Source organism: Oryzias latipes, chromosome 3, assembly GCF_053564925.1.
Source record: "Oryzias latipes strain Hd-rR chromosome 3, Olatipes_Hd-rR_3.1".
NCBI classification, from domain to species: Eukaryota; Metazoa; Chordata; class Actinopteri; order Beloniformes; family Adrianichthyidae; genus Oryzias; species Oryzias latipes.
Window position 1 is genome coordinate 20,027,042 of NC_136239.1, and position 19,042 is coordinate 20,046,083.

General features: G+C 38.1%; 1 protein-coding gene across 2 annotated transcripts; it reads right to left on the minus strand.

Annotated features, from left to right (window-relative positions):
- Positions 1 to 782: 782 nt before the first annotated feature.
- Positions 783 to 15,433, minus strand: LOC101155502 (F-box/LRR-repeat protein 3). Of its 2 annotated transcripts, none has more exons than XM_004067074.5 (6): positions 15,116 to 15,433; positions 5,501 to 5,699; positions 4,605 to 4,769; positions 4,394 to 4,516; positions 3,869 to 4,040; positions 783 to 3,502 (listed from the first exon to the last, which is right to left on the minus strand). In XM_004067074.5, exons 2-6 carry the CDS (start codon positions 5,696 to 5,698, stop codon positions 2,862 to 2,864), a joined length of 1,299 nt encoding a protein of 432 aa, XP_004067122.1. In that variant the 5' UTR covers position 5,699; positions 15,116 to 15,433; the 3' UTR covers positions 783 to 2,861. The 2 variants fall into 2 exon arrangements, with proteins under 2 accessions (XP_004067122.1, XP_020568690.1); XM_020713031.3 differs by having other exon boundaries at positions 15,108 to 15,432.
- Positions 15,434 to 19,042: the final 3,609 nt, after the last annotated feature.

Consider the following 19,042-nt stretch of genomic DNA (forward strand, 5'->3'; position numbering starts at 1 on the left):
TATTTTAATTTTAATTTACCTTATTTCAATGTTTTATTGTCTATTGCTTTTATCATTATGTTTACTTTTTCATTTTCGGTGCTTCCTCAGTCCTTCCTCTCCCTCTGGGTCGGCTGCTGTTCAGCCACTGCGGCTCTGGATGGGAAACGGCGTCACCGTTTCCCAACCCATTAGCTGTGGTGGAGCGGTCCGCCGCCTGTGATGCTACATTTGACTGGTTATGCAGCTGTTCACAGAGAGGGAGGCTCCAATTATTAGCGTTTCCAACATCTGGTTTTTGTGCTCAGCCTATTTCTCAGTGATAAGTGTATTTTAGAACAGCTCTCATTTACTTTTTAAGCTCTGTTGTTGATCAAGTGCTATATATTGATCTTTTCTCCTTCAGTTTAGCTCATAAAATATAGTTTCAAAAAAGCAAGTTCTCTACTTGAACTTTCAACTCCAACAACCTCAGGAGAAACTGTGAGAAAATAAGTCTCTGGTTGTTGTGGCACAGAACATATAAAACTGACTTGTGCATGTGTGTTGTCAAAGTTTTGAAAAATTAAGTCTGAAGTTTAAAAGAAAAAAAAGAAAAAGAAAGCACCAAAAAGCTGGTTTCTGCTAAGAAAATTCTTATATCAGTCAGAAGATTGTTGTGCTAAAAATTGTGGCAAATTCAAATAACAATGCATTTTTCTACCAGCAGAGGGCGCATTTTCTAAAACTGAGCAAAAAAATTAAAAACTTGACTTAAACAGTATAATGCAAATTACGTTTTGACGCAAAGAAGCTGTAACAAGTTAGTTTTAACATTAATTTTTTTATTTACATTAGCAGTAAATATAAAAACAAAAAATGTATAATTTAATCTGATGCATCTACATGACTTGTACAGATTAGTCCCAAGGTGCTAAATGATGAAAAGAAAGCTCAAAAACATAGACCTCAAAGTTTTAATTTTTCTCCCCCAACTTAACTTCAACATATCAGTACACCATTTATGGTTTGATGTTAGACTTACAAGAGCAAAATATGGCATCCTCTGCATCTGGGCTACAGATTAGATTCATTTAAAATCACATTTTTCTTGCATTGAAAGAGCTGCCTCTCTAAACATGTACCGTATACCCTTACATATCTTAGAAAAAAACACTCAAATTAGACCACAACTTTGTCAATTTAACTGATTTTGACCCCCCCAGACTTGTGAATGTATATTTTTTTTCTGAATACAGAGGCTGAATTGTAAGCCTTGTGAGTTGGGGGGAAAAAAGCTCCTGCATGATTTAACATGATGAACATCTGTGTTGTCCAAGTAGACCACAGTATCAATCACACCATCCTAATACACCACATATTTCCAAAAACAACATTCTTAAAAACAAGTCATCTCTTAGTACAGGTCATTGCTAAAATAGAGATACTATCCATTAACTGTACATCCTGACAGGTATTGCTTTATTAGGACCTTAATGGAATAAAAGTGCTACAAAAAGTATCTGACTATTTAATATATTTAATTTAAATATGTTGTTAAAATTTCTCTTATACTTTGTTTGCAATAAGCACAGCAATTCAGGTCAGGCAGAAAACGATGCTTTTCAAAATAAAATTTCAATCATAACAGACAGATATTTACAAAGACAATAACACCAAATACATTCAAAAGAGTGAAGTAGTGCTTTAGGGAAACCATGGTGGAGGTCTATTACATACCAACTGAACTAAGACTTCCACTCTACTTGACCGCCGTCACATGATCACACACATACACACACACGCACACACACACACTGAAACGGCAGCTTTGTGTGAAAGCTGTCCCTTCATAATGAAATGATTATCTGTAGAAACAAATCCAAACATTCACAAGCATTGAAATCAGGAGTTAACAAACGCACAGCAGGGTTCATTCTGACTCCTTCACTGCTCTAAATCATTACAATACGATTATCCGACTCACACAAGACTTAATTCCAAAAGTGGATTAATATTTGAATAGCGGATAATTCTTGAGTTTGTCCTTTTTTATGTCCTAATGAGTCGACGGTCAGGTTTGGCCTCTTCATTTAGGAAATGCTGTTCCCACAATCCAAACGCAAATAAATCTCAGATGCTAGATACAAATCATGATGTGTCTTTACCAAATATCCATAGTTTCTTCTGCCCTTCAACACTACATAGCTCCTCTTTGCAGGGCTGAGGAGGATAAGGTGCAAGATGTCCCAAATAAAAACAAGCGGAATCTAATAAAGCAAAAATAGAATAGCATACATAAATTATGAACACAGACCACAGAAGTTACTATTTATACATGATTTTAAAAACAGATTATTTAAGATTATATCCCAGAGTTTTTTCTTCATGTAATGGTGTATGCACCATTTTTTATTTAAAAAAAAAAGGGTTAAGCACACGAACTTGCACGCTAAAGTCAGGGGTGCACCGATTGTAGTTTTCTAGGCGATAACTGATCTTCAAAAAGCCTAACCTGCCGATCCTAGATTCTGCAAATACTGATCTTTTTTTTTTTTTTTTTTTTTTTTCTAACAGGCCATAAGCACTTTTTTTTCTACCTTACATGAATTGCAAGTCAGGATTCAAAAACTGCCAAACTGGTTGAATCACCGATTGAAACTGCAGAAGCACGCACACACACATGCAAGCGTATAACCTAGTGGGCGGTTCTGTCAGCCGTCAGTCTGCCTTCCCTTATATTTTAGCAGGAAGGACTTTCAAGCCTTTGTGGAGGCTGAGATGGAGAAGACTGATTTCACATCCAAGTATCAGCTGATTGTCAGTCACCCAAAATGAAGGAAATCTGGCCTGATTCATTGGTCGACTGACCGATGCACCCCTAACTAACATTTTTTAGAGCTCTACCAGGTTGGCATCATGTCTGGAAACCAGACACGGCCCAAATGTTTAGACACCTCCCAGTGGATGTCATCCAGCTCATATCTGCTGTCTGGAACCAGCACTTCCTCCATGATTGACAGCTGTTTAAGTCTGTCGCCACACATCTTGACAAATTCCACAAAGGCGCTGCAAGAAACCTCGCACTCCCCCAGACCAATGGCGGACAGCTGCGTGCATCGCTGGGCGATGCGGATGAGCTCCTCATCCAGCGGCCGCAGCCCATTTGCACAAACCACCAGCTCAACCAGACGCGGGCAGGTGAGGCCAACCCGTCCCAGCACGTCTTTGCTGACCGAGCGGCCAAAGTACAAATGCGTGACCGGGATCTCATCTTGGAAGAAAGGGCTGAACTCTTCCTCGTAAAGGAAAAAGTACATGACTAGATTAAACTTGGGAGAGTGGAGTACCATGGCGTCCCAGCTGCTTCTCTTGATGGTGTGAAACTGCTGTCCTGGATTCTCGCTGACCACATCAATGCGAAGGTGCTCAAGGTGAACGTGCTTCTCGGAGGACAGCGCGATGAGAAGTTCGTCGCTTAGCAAGTGGTAATTGAGGGCCAGCTCCCTCAGGCCATGGCACTGGTCGGCCACACACAGGATCCCTGTAAGCAAAGGGAAAACTGTTGAAGGTACTCGAACATTTCAAGTCTCGTTTTAAGGCAAATGTAAAAGTGCAGACGCACTGTGTTCACGGATATACAACTGCAGCTTACAGAAAGAAAGGAAGTGAAAAGGGGCCAATATTTATGTATCTTTGCAAGAGAAAAAAAATTAGATCTTCTTTTTAAAAAAAAATCAAAACAAAGCACCAAAGCACTGTAAAGTTAATTCACTTCTTCTTTTGCATCAATCATCGCTCAAATTTTTAAATAACCTGGACAGACATATTACTGTTTGACAATAAAAACACAAAATACAGACTCTATCAGAAATATTCCTCTCGTACTACACGCTTTGAATGAGGGTACCTGCAGGTGACACGTGAGGGCAGCTGCTCATCTTCAGCAGCTTCAGTGTGTCACTGTTGTTGGCCACCAGGACTTTGAGAGAGGGGTCATCTACAGGCGTGTCATCGATCCTCAAAGACGACAGGGATTTGGAGTTGATGAAAACCACCGTCAGCGCTGAGATGAAGTGAGACTGTTGGAAGAAAGAAAATACGTTTTGACAAAAAAAGCAAAAAGGGACAGGAATGTAGTGTCTCTAAGTTTGAGGTTTACTTGCTAAAGCCTTTAAAACAACAGATTGATTTTTTTTGGGTTGTGCCCACAGTTAGAAACAACAGCTAAAGGTGCAGCGACCTCTATGTTTGTAGCATTTGTTTTTAAGATACTGATGGCAAGACAAACAAAAGCTGGATGTAATCGTAAAACTTGCATTAAATTTAGGACCTTCCCGCAGGCGCCTGTCATGCTTCAGCCGAGCAGCGTTTCAGACATTAATCCAAGGTCACAGCATTAAGCAGGTAAGCGGTTCCATCCCTCTAGGCTTACCCGAGGCATCTCCATGAAGCTGGGCCTGGCTGTGGAGATGAGCCCCAAAGTTTTCAAAGAGCAGTTCACAAGCTGAGAAAGGATGTCGCATGCCGCCTCTGCAGACTCCCTGCTGCTGTCCACCTGCACACCGGAGAAGAAATAACAAAGGTAACAATCCTCCTCGCCGCGCGCGCCTCTCATTCGACCGCTACGCTGGTGTCTATCATACCTTGAAGCTGACGTACTGCAGGTGGTTGGAGTGCTTTTTGATTATCTGTTTGATGAGGTCTGGGTGTGTTGCCTTCAGGTAGGAGCTGGCTGGTTGGTTCAACTCAAACTCAAAGCAGCGCCACAGCTCTGGCATGTGGAAGGTCAGATTCCAACGTCGACACACCTGCAGGGAAGAGAGAAAGGACATGATGTTCCTCAATTAGATTCACAGTCTGTGTCTGTAACGCAAAAACAAACAGTACTGATGACATCTGTTCAAACAATAAAAATAAATGTAACTTTGCAGAAAAGGCGAAACCGTGTGTAGACCTTTTTTCCATAAATGTTTGTAACGTTTGCCTTCAAGCAAGAACACTTGAATGTTCACCCTTAACTAGCTAGTTATAGCAGCACTGATGCTGTGCAACAGTTTAGCCATTTAAACTGGTTTGTTCCTCTCATTCTATGCAGACTGTGTGGCTTTCTTCAAGTAAACTAAAATGTCAGATTAGAATTTGGGCTTTTAGCTAAAAGCAAAAAAGGAGAAATTGGAAACAAACAAAAAAGAATCAAAGTGAAACATTACGGAAAAAAACATCAGCTCAACTGGGAAAATTGTAACCCTAAAGGAGGACAAAAAGTCAAAATTATCCATATAATGAAGGTAATGCCACACAAAGCCTGGAAAACAAGCATAAGCTCATGACATCAGGTCTAGTAACACATTCTTGGTGCTGCAAGTAACCGACAATTTCCCAAACTGCTCTGTAATTTCACAAAGTAGAGCTAAAAGAAATGAGTGGCAGCTGTCATCAGTCCCTTCTTACTAAACAGCAGAGCATTCAGAAGAAATCAAACATAAACACAAGCTTCAGACTGCAGTTTAACCATAAAAACATAAAAGCACATGGGCACCTGGGAAGCGAAAGCCCTGTCCAGAAGAGGCAGATACTGGAAAATGTGAAGCAGAATCTCCTGTGGCAAATTCTCCCAGCTGATCCCCTCCAAGTCTCCCTGGCTCATCGGATCACACAGCCGCTTAAGAGTCCTCTCGCATTCGCCGCTGGGGCCACCGCCATCCTCCGGCTCATTGTCTTGGAGGCCTCGCTTCATCCTGACAGAAGGAGAGATACTTCAAGAATTATCAGAGGTTTGGAACAGTTTTAGCAGCTTGACGCTACAGTGAGAATGTGCTAATTTAGCTGTCAGGAAAAAGCTCATACAGTCTATAAAGATCTCCATTAGAGCCCCAAGTCCTGCACTTTAGAATGGCATCTTTTTCACATAATCCAACAATCATCTAAAAAAGCTATTTAATTGGAAAAATAATAGTCAATAGTATGAAACCTGTAATTTTTAAATCGTGTCTCCTTATTAAACTCCATCCAGGTGTTAATAGTCTTTGTTAACATTAACAAGTCATCCAGTCACGTGACTTTTACACTCGTACCCAGTATGACAGTCTTGTCATCAATGTCAATGATGTCAAAGTCATCAAACACGTTCAGATTCCTCAGGCTGACCGCGTTTCACACGCAGTGCACGGATACGCCTCCCGCAGTCACAACACAACCGAGACGCCGGTGGGAAAACTCACTGGTGTCAAGCCAGCCCTCTCTCGTCGAACGGCTGTCAAGTGAGCCCTCTCTCGAAAACGGTGTGCCGCTTTTTTACATACATTGTGGTAACTGCAAGAAAGCCTTCATTCGATTAAATGCAAAAAGTAAGAACTGTTATTATACTCATATGTATATATTTACACATAAGCCCCCCTCCCTGTATATAACTATATATTTATATGTGTATATTTTAGTATATGTTTCAGGTGAATTATCAATTAGAGACGAAATTAAAACCATATGTTGAAGAGGATTTACTGTAATGTTGACTTATGTTTAGGAAAAAAACTCCTAGTTTCCACAGACTCATTTTACTTCTCACTTATAGTATCCCACCTGGTGATGCCACAAAAAAGTTTCAGAGGGTTTTGATGTGTAATTTCAAAATAAAACCCAATTGAAATCTGTTATGACCGCATTATCGGCACATGTTGAGAGAGCTGTAAATTGAAAACTCCTAGTTTCCACAGACTCATTTCACTTCTCACTTATAGTATCCCACCTGGTGAGTTCACAAAAAAGTTTCAGATAGATCTGATGTGGAATTTCAAAATAAAACCCAATTGAAATCTGTTATTACAGCATTATCGCCAACTAATGACAATGGTGTAAATTGAAAACTCCTAGTTTCCACAGACTCATTTCACGTCTCACTCATAGTATCCCACCTAGTGAGGCCACAAAATAAGTTTCAGAGGGATCTGATGTGGAATTTCAAAATAAAACCCATTAGAAGTCTGGTATAAATGCGTTATCGCCATATGTTGACAGAGCTGTAAAATGAAAACTCCTAGTTTCCACAGACTCATTTCACTTCTCACTTATAGTATCCCACCTGGTGAGGCCACAAAAAAAGTTTCAGATAATTCTGATGTGTAATTTCAAAATGAAACCCATCTGAAATCTGTTATTACAGCATTATCGCTGCATGTTGACAAAGCTGTAAATTGAAAACTCCTAGTTTTGACAGACTCATTTCACTTCTCACTTATAGTATCCCACCTAGTGAGGCCACAAAAACAGTTTCAGCACGATCTGATGTGGAATTTCAAAATAAAACCCAATTGAAATCTGTTATTACAGCATTATCGCCACATGTTGACAGAGCTGTAAAATGAAAACTCCTCGTTTCCACAGACTCATTTCACATCTCACTTATAGTATCCCACATGGTGATGTTACAAAAAAAGTTTCAGATAGATCTGATGTGGAATTTCAAAATAAAACCCAATTGAAATCTGTTATTACAGCGTTATCGTCATATGTTGACAGAGCTGTAAAATGAAAACTCCTAGTTTCCACAGGCTCATTTCACTTCTCACTTATAGTATCCCACCTGGTGAGTTCACAAAAAAAGTTTCAAATAGATCTGATGTGGAATTTCAAAATAAAGCCCAATTGAAATCTGTTATTACAGCATTATTGCCACATGTTGACAAAGCTGTAAATTGAAAACTCCTAGTTTCCACAGACTCATTTCACTTCTCACTTATAGTATCCCACCTGGTGAGTTCACAAAAAAAGTTTCAGATAATTCTGATGTGTAATTTCAAAATAAAACCCAATTGAAATCTGTTATGACCACATTATCGGCACATGTTGAGAGAGCTGTAAATTGAAAACTCCTAGTTTCCACAGAGTCATTTCACTTCTAACTTATAGAGACCCACCTGGAGATGCCATAAAAAACGTTTCATAGGGATCTGATGTGGAATTTTAAAATAAAACCCACTAGAAGTCTGGTATAAATGCGTTATCGCCATATGTTGACAGAGCTGTAAAATAAAAACTCCTAGTTTCCACAGACTCATTTCACTTCTCACTTATAGGATCCAACTTGGTGAGGTCACAAAATAAGTTTCAGAGGGATCTGATGTGGAATTTCAAAATAAAACGCATTAGAAGTCTTGTATAAATGCGTTATCGCCATATGTGGACAGAGCTGTAAAATAAAAACTCCTAGTTTCCACAGACTCATTTCACTTCTAACTGACAGTATTCTACCTGGAAAGGTCACAAAATAAGTTTCAGAGGGATCTGATTTGGAATTTCAAAATAAAACCCAATTGAAATCTGTTATTACAGCATTATCGCCAACTAATGACAATGGTGTAAATTGAAAACTCCTAGTTTCCACAGACTCACTTCACATCTTACTCATAGTATCCCACCTAATGAGGCCACAAAATAAGTTTCAGCACGATCTGATGTGGAATTTCAAAATAAAACCCATTAGAAGTCTGGTATAAATGCGTTATAGCCATATGTTAACAGAGCTGTAAAATTAAAACTCCTAGTTTCCACAGACTCATTTCACTTCTCACTTATAGTATCCCACCTGGTGAGGTCACAAAATAAGTTTCAGCAGGATCTGATGTGGAATTTCAAAATAAAACCCAATTGAAATCTGTTATTACAGCATTATCGCCAACTAATGACAATGGTGTAAATTGAAAACTCCTAGTTTCCACAGACTCATTTCACTTCTCACTCATAGTATCCCACTTAGTGAGGCCACAAAATAAGTTTCAGAGGGATCTGATGTGGAATTTCAAAATAAAACCCATTAGAAGTCTGGTATAAATGCGTAATCGCCATATGTTGACAGAGCTGTAAAATGAAAACTCCTAGTTTCCACAGACTCATTTCACTTCTCACTTATAGTATCCCACCTGGTGAGGCCACAAAAAAAGTTTCAGCACGATCTGATGGGGAATTTCAAAATAAAACCCAATTGAAATCTGTTATTACAGCATTATCGCCACATGTTGACAGAGCTGTAAAATGAAAACTCCTCGTTTCCACAGACTCATTTCACATCTCACTTATGGTATCCCACATGGTGATGTTACAAAAAAAGTTTCAGATAGATCTGATGTGGAATTTCAAAATAAAACCCAATTGAAATCTGTTATTACAGCGTTATCGTCATATGTTGACAGAGCTGTAAAATGAAAACTCCTAGTTTCCACAGGCTCATTTCACTTCTCACTTATAGTATCCCACCTGGTGAGTTCACAAAAAAAGTTTCAAATAGATCTGATGTGGAATTTCAAAATAAAGCCCAATTGAAATCTGTTATTACAGCATTATTGCCACATGTTGACAAAGCTGTAAATTGAAAACTCTTAGTTTCCACAGACTCATTTCACTTCTCACTCATAGTATCCCACCTGGTGAGTTCACAAAAAATGTTTCAGATAATTCTGATGTGTAATTTCAAAATAAAACCCAATTGAAATCTGTTATGACCACATTATCGGCACATGTTGAGAGAGCTGTAAATTGAAAACTCCTAGTTTCCACAGAGTCATTTCACTTCTAACTTATAGAGACCCACCTGGAGATGCCATAAAAAACGTTTCATAGTGATCTGATGTGGAATTTTAAAATAAAACCCATAAGAAATCTGGTATAAATGCGTTATCGCCATATGTTGACAGAGCTGTAATATAAAAACTCCTAGTTTCCATAGACTCATTTCACTTCTCACTTATAGGATCCAACCTGGTGAGGTCACAAAATAAGTTTCAGAGGGATCTGATGTGGAATTTCAAAATAAAACGCATTAGAAGTCTGGTATAAATGCGTTATCGCCATATGTGGACAGAGCTGTAAAATAAAAACTCCTAGTTTCCACAGACTCATTTCACTTCTCACTTATAGTATCCCACCTGGTGAGTTCACAAAAAAAGTTTCAGATAGATCTGATGTGGAATTTCAAAATAAAACCCAATTGAAATCTGTTATTACAGCATTATTTCCACATTTTGACAAAGCTGTAAATTGAAAACTCCTAGTTTCCACAGACTCATTTCACATCTCACTTATAGTATCCCACCTGGTGATGTTACAAAAAAAGTTTCAGATAGATCTGATGTGGAATTTCAAAATAAAACCCAATTGAAATCTGTTATTACAGCGTTATCGTCATATGTTGACAGAGCTGTAAAATGAAAACTCCTAGTTTCCACAGGCTCATTTCACTTCTCAATGATAGATACCCACCTGGTGATGTCACAAAAAAAGTTGCAGCACGATCTGATGTGTAATTTCAAAATAAAACCCAATTGAAATCAGGCATAAATACGTTATCGCCATATGTTGACAGAGCTGTAAAATGAAAACTGCTAGTTTCCACAGAGTTATTTCACTTCTCACTTATAGTATCCCACCTGGTGATATCACAAAATAAGTTTCACATAGATCTGATGTGGAATTACTATAACCCAGCTTTTTACAACTTTGTCACCTTATGACAATAACACATGTATACCAGATTTTTAATGGGTTTTATTTTGAAATTCCACATCAAATCCAAATAAAACTTTTTTTGTGACATCACCACGTGGGATACTATAAGTGAGAAGTTAAATGACTCTGTGGAAACTAGCAGTTTTCATTTTACAGCTCTGTCAACATATGGCAATAACGCATTTATAACTGATTAGAATTGGATTGTATTTTGAAATTCCATATCAGATCGCTCTAAAACTTATTTTGTGACATCACCAGGTGGGATACTATCAGTGAGAAGTGAAATAAGTCTGTGGAAACTAGTAGTTTTCATTTCACAGCTCTGTCAACATATGGCGATAACACATTTATACCAGATTTCTAATGGGTTTTATTTTGAAATTCCACATCAGATCCAATTAAAACTTATTTTGTGACATCACCAGGTGGGATACTATAAGTGAGAAGTAGAATGACTCTGTGGAAACTAGCAGTTTTCATTTTACACCATTGTCAACATATAGCAATAACGCATTTATAACTGATTAGAATTGGATATTATTTTGAAATTACACATCAGATCCCTCTGAAACTTTTTTTTGTGGCCTCACCAGCTGGGATACTATAAGTGAGAAGTTAAATGAGTCTGTGGAAACTAGGAGTTTTCAATTTACAGCTTTGTCAACATGTGGCAATAATGCTGTAATAACAGATTTCAATTGGGTTTTATTTTGAAATTCCACATCAGATCGTGCTGAAACTTATTTTGTGGCCTCACCAGGTGGGATACTATAAGTGAGAAGTGAAATGAGTCTGTGGAAACTAGGAGTTTTTATTTTACAGCTCTGTCAACATGTGGCCATAATGCTGTAATAACAGATTTCAATAGGGTTTTATTTTGAAATTCCACATCAGATCCTGCTGAAACTTTTTTTGTGACATCACCAGGTGGATATCTATCATTGAGAAGTGAAATGAGTCTGTGGAAACTGGGAGTTTTCATTTTACAGCTCTGTCAACATGTGTCGATAATGCTGTAATAACAGATTTCAATTGGGTTTTATTTTGAAATTCCACATCAGATCCTGCTGAAACTTTTTTTGTGACCTCACCAGGTGGGATACTATAAGTGAGAAGTTAAATGAGTCTGTGGAAACTAGGAGTTTTCAATTTACACCATTGTCAACATGTGACGATAACGATGTAATAACAGATTTCAATTGGGTTTTATTTTGAAATTTCACATTACATCTATCTGAAACTTTTTTTTTTAACTCAGCAGGTGGGATACTATAAGTGAGAAGTGAAATGAGTCTGTGGAAACAAGGAGTTTTCAATTTACAGCTCTGTCAACATATGGTGATAACGCGTGCATACCAGACTTCAATTGGGTTTTATTTTGAAATTCCACATCAGATCCATCTAAAACTTATTTTGTGACATCACCAGGTGGGATACTATAAGTGAGAAGTGAAATGAGCCTGTGGAAACTAGGAGTTTTCATTTTACACCATAGTCAACATATGACAATAACGCTGTAATAACAGATTTCAATTGGGTTTTATTTTGAAATTCCACATCAGATCCATCTAAAACTTATTTTGTGATATTACCAGGTGGGATTTTATCAGTGAGAAGTGAAATGACTCTGTGGAAACTAGGAGTTTTCATTTCACAGCTCTGTCAACATATGGCGATAACACATTTATACCAGATTTCTAATGGGTTTTATTTTGAAATTCCACATCAGATCCAATTAAAACTTATTTTGTGACATCACCAGGTGGGATACTATAAGTGAGAAGTAAAATGACTCTGTGGAAACTAGCAGTTTTCATTTTACACCATTGTCAACATATGGCGATAACGCATTTATACCAGACTTCTTATGGGTTTTATTTTAAAATTCCACATCAGATCCCTATGAAACGTTTTTTATGCCATCTCCAGGTGGTTCTCTATAAGTTAGAAGTGAAATGACTCTGTGGAAACTAGGAGTTTTCAATTTACAGCTCTCTCAACATGTGCCGATAATGCGGTCATAACAGATTTCAATTGGATTTTATTTTGAAATTCCACATCAGATCCCTCTGAAAGTTTTTTTGTGGCCTCACCAGGTGGGATACTATAAGTGAGAAGTTAAATGAGTCTGTGGAAACTAGGAGTTTTCAATTTACAGCTTTGTCAACATGTGGCAATAATGCTGTAATAACAGATTTCACTGGGATTTTATTTTGAAATTCCAAATCAGATCCCTCTGAAACTTATTTTGTGACATTACCAGGTGGTTATCTATCAGTGAGAAGTGAAATGAGTCTGTGGAAACTAGGAGTTTTCATTTTACAGCTTTGTCAACTTGTGGAAATAATTTTGTAATAACAGATTTCAATTGGGTTTTATTTTGAAATTCCACATCAGATCTATCTGAAACTTTTTTTGTGAACTCAGCAGGTGGGATACTATAAGTGAGAAGTGAAATGAGTCTGTGGAAACTAAGAGTTTATATTTTACAGCTCTGTCAACATATGGCGATAACGCATTTATACCAGACTTCTTATGGGTTTTATTTTGAAATTCCACATCAGATCCCTCTGTAACTTATTTTGTGGCCTCACTAGGTGGGCTACTATAAGTGAGAAGTGAAATGACTCTGTGGAAACTAGGAGTTTTCAATTAACACCATTGTCAACATGTGGCGATAATGCTGTAATAACAGATTTCAATTGGGTTTTATTTTGAAATTCCACATCAGATCTTTCTGAAATTTTTTTTGTGAACTCACCAGGTGGGATACTATAAGTGAGAAGTGAAATGAGTCTGTGGAAACTAGGAGTTTTCATTTTACAGCTCTGTCAACATATGGCGATAACGCATTTATACCAGACTTCTAATGGGTTTTATTTTGAAATTCCACATCAGATCCCTATGAAACTTTTTTTATGGCATCTCCAGGTGGGTCTCTATAAGTGAGAAGTGAAATTAGTCTGTGGAAACTAGGAGTTTTCAATTTACAGCTCTTTCAACATGTGGCAATAATGCTGTAATAACAGAATTCAATAGGGTTTTATTTTGAAATTCCACATCAGATCCTGCTGAAACTTATTTTGTGACCTCACCAGGTGGGATACTATAAGTGAGAAGTGAAATGAGTCTGTGGAAACTAGGAGTTTTCATTTTACACCATTGTCAACATGTGACGATAACGATGTAATAACAGATTTCAATTGGGTTTTATTTTGAAATTCCACATCAGATCTATCTGAAACTTTTTTTGTGAACTCACCAGGTGGGATACTATAAGTGAGAAGTGAAATGAATCTGTGGAAACTAGGAGTTTTCATTTTACAGCTCTGTCAACATATGGCGATAACGCATTTATACCAGACTTCTAATGGGTTTTATTTTGAAATTCCACATCAGATCCCTATGAAACTTTTTTTATGGCATCTCCAGGTGGGTCTCTATAAGTGAGAAGTGAAATTAGTCTGTGGAAACTAGGAGTTTTCAATTTACAGCTCTTTCAACATGTGGCAATAATGCTGTAATAACAGAATTCAATAGGGTTTTATTTTGAAATTCCACATCAGATCCTGCTGAAACTTATTTTGTGACCTCACCAGGTGGGATACTATAAGTGAGAAGTGAAATGAGTCTGTGGAAACTAGGAGTTTTCATTTTACACCATTGTCAACATGTGACGATAACGATGTAATAACAGATTTCAATTGGGTTTTATTTTGAAATTCCATATCAGATCTATCAGAAACTTATTTTGTGACCTCACCAGGTGGGATCCTATATGTGAGATGTGAAATGAGTCTGTGGAAACTAGGAATTTTCATTTTACAGCTCTGTCAACATATGACGATAACGCATTTATACCAGACTTCTAATGGGTTTTATTTTGAAATTCCACATCAGATCCCTATGAAACTTTTTTATGGCATCTCCAGGTGGGTCTCTATAAGTTAAAAGTGAAATGAGTCTGTGGATACTACGAGTTTTCAATTTACAGCTCTCTCAACATGTGCCGATAATGCGGTCATAACAGATTTCAATTGGGTTTTATTTTGAAATTCCACATAAGATCCCTCTGAAACTTTTTTTGTGGCATCACCAGGTGGGATACTATAAGTGAGAAGTAAAATGGGTCTGTGGAAACTAGGAGTTTTCAATTTACAGCTTTGTCAACATGTGGCATTAATGCATTCATACATGATTTCAATTGGATTTTACTTTGAAATTCCACATTTGACATATAACTATCTAAATCTAATAATATATCTCGGAGGGGGGGTATACATTGAAATTTCATGTATGCTTTCACTTTAGAAATAAGTCCTTCTTGCAGTTACCGCGATGTATGTAAAAAAGCGGCACACCGTTTTTGAGAGAGGGCTGGCTTGACACCAGTGAAAACTCCCATGAAGCTAGCATTAAAGTTAGCCTGTACCTTCGACGTTTATTCTAAGGCAATTTATCAAAGCAGCATTACTGATGACCTTTAACTACAAAATAAAGTAGCTAAATAACGAGTTGGCCTCACAGTCGAACGTTTCTCATAATAAACGAATTAGCTACGAACCATAATAAGCTAGCGTAAAGATGGAAAAACCATATGTCGACAACGTATAAAATTTAGGCGATGTTTATGAGGCAGCCATTACCCTCTCACCTGGTTTTGTCCTCCGCCGGCTGTTTGATAAAAAGGCGGGTCACTCCACGTCAACCTGGACCGACACAAGAAGAAAACTGTGCTCGAACTGTCCGGCCGATCAAACACATTGGGCCAATGACAGCAACGGGAGATGGACAAACGCTGACTCTCGAAGTGAGGTGACTGAAAAAATCTTAGTTTTTCGCGGCGCCTGACCTACTTTCGCTCCTTGGCTCTACCTGAACACTTGGCTTCAGTTCACAGCGGCTAAAGATGGCGTTCCTGTTGATAAGACGAGCAGTCAGGAGGCTGCAGCTGCGGTAAATGGTCGCTAGGAGGAGCTGTTTCACAGAGAGGCTTTTCATGTGACAGGATTTGCCCATGCATGTCATATTCTGACCGCTAGATGTCGCCTACACACCAATAGGTTCTCATCATCACTGTATTAGAAGATTTCACGAGAAAAAACGAGACTGTAGGTTTTAATAATCATTGTTTTTACAGTTTGTATATTATAACACTTCCAAATATCACACATACAAAAACCAAACAACAATAATAGTAAAAGGCCATGTGTCAGTCCTTGTGAATCTGTGTCCGTGTGTCGGTCATGAGTGAGAGGGCTGGAAGCAGAAGTGACCTCCATGCTGTTTGGGTGTGTTTTAAATAAAGGGGCGTTGATGCTATTGCTTCTCTGCCTATTCCTTCCTCTCTGAGTCTGTGCGGGGTCGTGCGGTGTATGGGGCACGGACAGCTCTCCAACAACCCTACTTCAGTTCGGCTAAAGTGATGTAACAGTTGGGTCGTTTTATTGATGTCAGAACTGGGATCCTTAGCCGATGCTGCTATGCCATGGAGAGCTATGCCGTGGATCGAGAGATGGCTGAGATGGAGCATCAAATTCGCATCCCGGAGGTAAGTCGGGGCAAGGGAGGAGTAAGGGCGAAATCATCTCCCTGATGGTATGAGTACCCGCCGTCATCTCCAGCCTGTCAGATAGATATTTGAACTGCATTTATAAAACGGATTAGTATAAATCTCTTGACCGCACTTTCCTGGTTGAAACGTATTTCAGTAGGAACTAAAAACCACTGAACTGACCCAAGCCCACCCAAATTATGTCAAAGCCATTTTTGCCTGCAAAGTAAGAATCAAAAGCGCCCAATTTGGTGAGAAATCGCTTAATTTGGCATTACTGGAAGCATTCCAAAGGAATATTGTTTAAAGAGAACTTTTGTCTGTAATGTTGAAGTATGACTTTAAAATAAAAAGAAAATCAAACCTTTTTTTTCCCCTCAGGAATGACAAAGGCGTCCAAAAGTAAGAAGGCGGCATCCAAGAGGGAAGCAGGCCAAACTTTTTTGATGCCCTTAAGAGACTAAATTTAGCAACTAATTGGAGTTATATACTTAATTTATTTCTCATCTTTTTTTACTTCAATTTATTTATTAATTGATTATACATTTAACAAAGGAGACAAACAACAAACTCCTGCAAGAATCCACTTTTTTGAAGCTGCAGCTGAATGCCACTGTCCGGCATGCTGCTCTTGGAGGTCCTCTTGAACAACACCCTGAAGGAAAAAACAGAGCAGCTGCACACTTTCAACCAACTGAAGGACAAAAACATAAAGCTGCTCTCAGTTTTGTCCTCCAGCAAGCTGTCCTTAATCTGGCAGTGGTGTAAAAAGGACACACTGCAGTCCAGCCCGGAGGAGCTGGACTGAACATTCTTCCCGCTGCTTCTTGCTGTCTGGAACAGCCCAGAAATGGGAAGAAGCTTGTAGGGACTGCCTCAATATCAACGGAGACTTAGCTGTTGTCCATCGCTTCGTGGACACTAATAAGTCAGGGCAGGACTGCGTCGCCATTCTACCAACAAAAAACATCTCCAATGAATCCTGTAATGACATAATTTGCGCCGCAAAGCGTCATTACATCTGCGAGACGCCAGCTTTTGTTTAGCCTTGAGAGACTGATTTGCATGAAGCTGACTGACTGAGCTCTACATAGTTATGATTCATTACTTTTGTTGTTTTTTGTCAAGTTTTTGTCATCTAAGGTTCTGTAATTAAAGTTATTACAAACCTTTTTGAACAATAATCAATATTTATAGATATAATTGCAGAAAGAGCAAAAATACTATTATGAAACAAACCAGTAAAAATAAATGTTAGAAGCATTTCTAGACTGTTAGCATTTACATCTGAAATGTCAGTTGACAAACAGTCTGAATTGTTCACGTCATAAACAATTTCATATACAGACATAGGGAGGACTTCAATTCCAGCTTTGTTTTTGTTGATAAAGTTACTTTAAAACTTCAAGTCTGAGTTTAGTTGACCAAGGGTCTGCAACCAATGAGTTATATCGCTAGAGGAGACATCACGTGGTCCCTCATGGGAGGAGAGCACCGCCATCTTGGTGAGGTCAAGTCACTGCTGCAGTGCATGCATGTGAACACATTTTTGCAAAATGCCAGTTCATTATGCGGGTTTCAACTGCCAAAATCTGAGAAATTAGTCCACAAAGGAGGAAGCCAAAACATTTCACAGGTAAGTACTACAATTTTTTTCTTTTAATGCTGCAGGGGCTTCATTAATAGTACACATGTGGACATACATGATGCTGCAGGGCTGTTTTTAACATGCTGCAAGATGTACGTATAATTTGCTGTCGACATGAATGTAAACTTTATTTTGTTAAACCTATATACATAGACAAGCCTATATACAGTATACTAGGACTTGGTTATTATAGGAATATAGATTTATACATTTCTGACTCAGTGACTGAACTTTTTTTGCAGGTTTCCAATGGATTCAGACTTAAGGAAAAAGTGGGCCTTAGCTATCAGAAGAGCTAAACCAGATGGATCACTGTGGTCACCAACTAGCAATACAGTCTGGCTATGTTCAAAACATTTTGTGGAAACACATTTTAATAAGACTGACCAGACTTCGCTTGAAACCCGGCACCATACAATCTGTGTTACACCAAATTGATCACTACTCAATCAGTACTGTAAATCTATTGTTTTTCTTTATTTTTGTTTTTTTTAGGGTAAATCTATTGTTAACCTTTGTACTTATTATTGATTTTTTATTATTGATTCATTATTTTTTATTTATTATTGATTTATTATCATTATTTATTATTATTGACTTATTTATTTGTTATTTTGAAATTACCTCACTCTCAGTTCCACAGCAATGCAATGTCTTTATGTGTTCAGTAATCTGTAATTAGGATACAATTTTGCATTTAATCAGCTATTCCAGTGTTATTGACCTTTCATACTGATTTTGTGTAAATGTCAGCTCAGCATTTTAAAACGTTCTTTACTATTTTAAATGCATATTCATGATAAGAAGTCACACTAAAGAATACCATCCATCTTCTGAATCCCTTCCAGGGTCATGGGGTCACTGAAGCCAACCCAACTACTGTTGGGTCCGAAGGTGGGGTTCACCCTGGATAGCTCATCAATCTGTTCCAGGCCACACAACCACACATACACACAGACTTTTTAAGGGAAACCTTAGAATCCTCAATTACCCTATGAAGGGTGTGTTTGGATTGTGGGAGGAAGCCGGAGATCCAGGAGAATACCCACACATGCTAACTCCCTACAGAAAGGTCCCAGCTGGGAATTCAACCAGGATCTTTTCACCGCAAGAATATAGAGATTGAATGCTATCAATCTGCATCAAATCCCATTTATTTAACAGGTTGAATATTAGTGCCATTGTGTGAAATACTTTCTTGCAGCTATTTAACACAAAATTTTAAAGAGAATTAGTAAAGAACTGTTGCATTCTTGAGTTGTAAAAAGATGTCATTGCTTACTAAGATTTAGGTGAAATCCATTTCGGAATATATATTTTTAAATTCTTCTTTTGGAATGATTTGGAGGGGAAAAAAAGCCATACAATATATATGATAG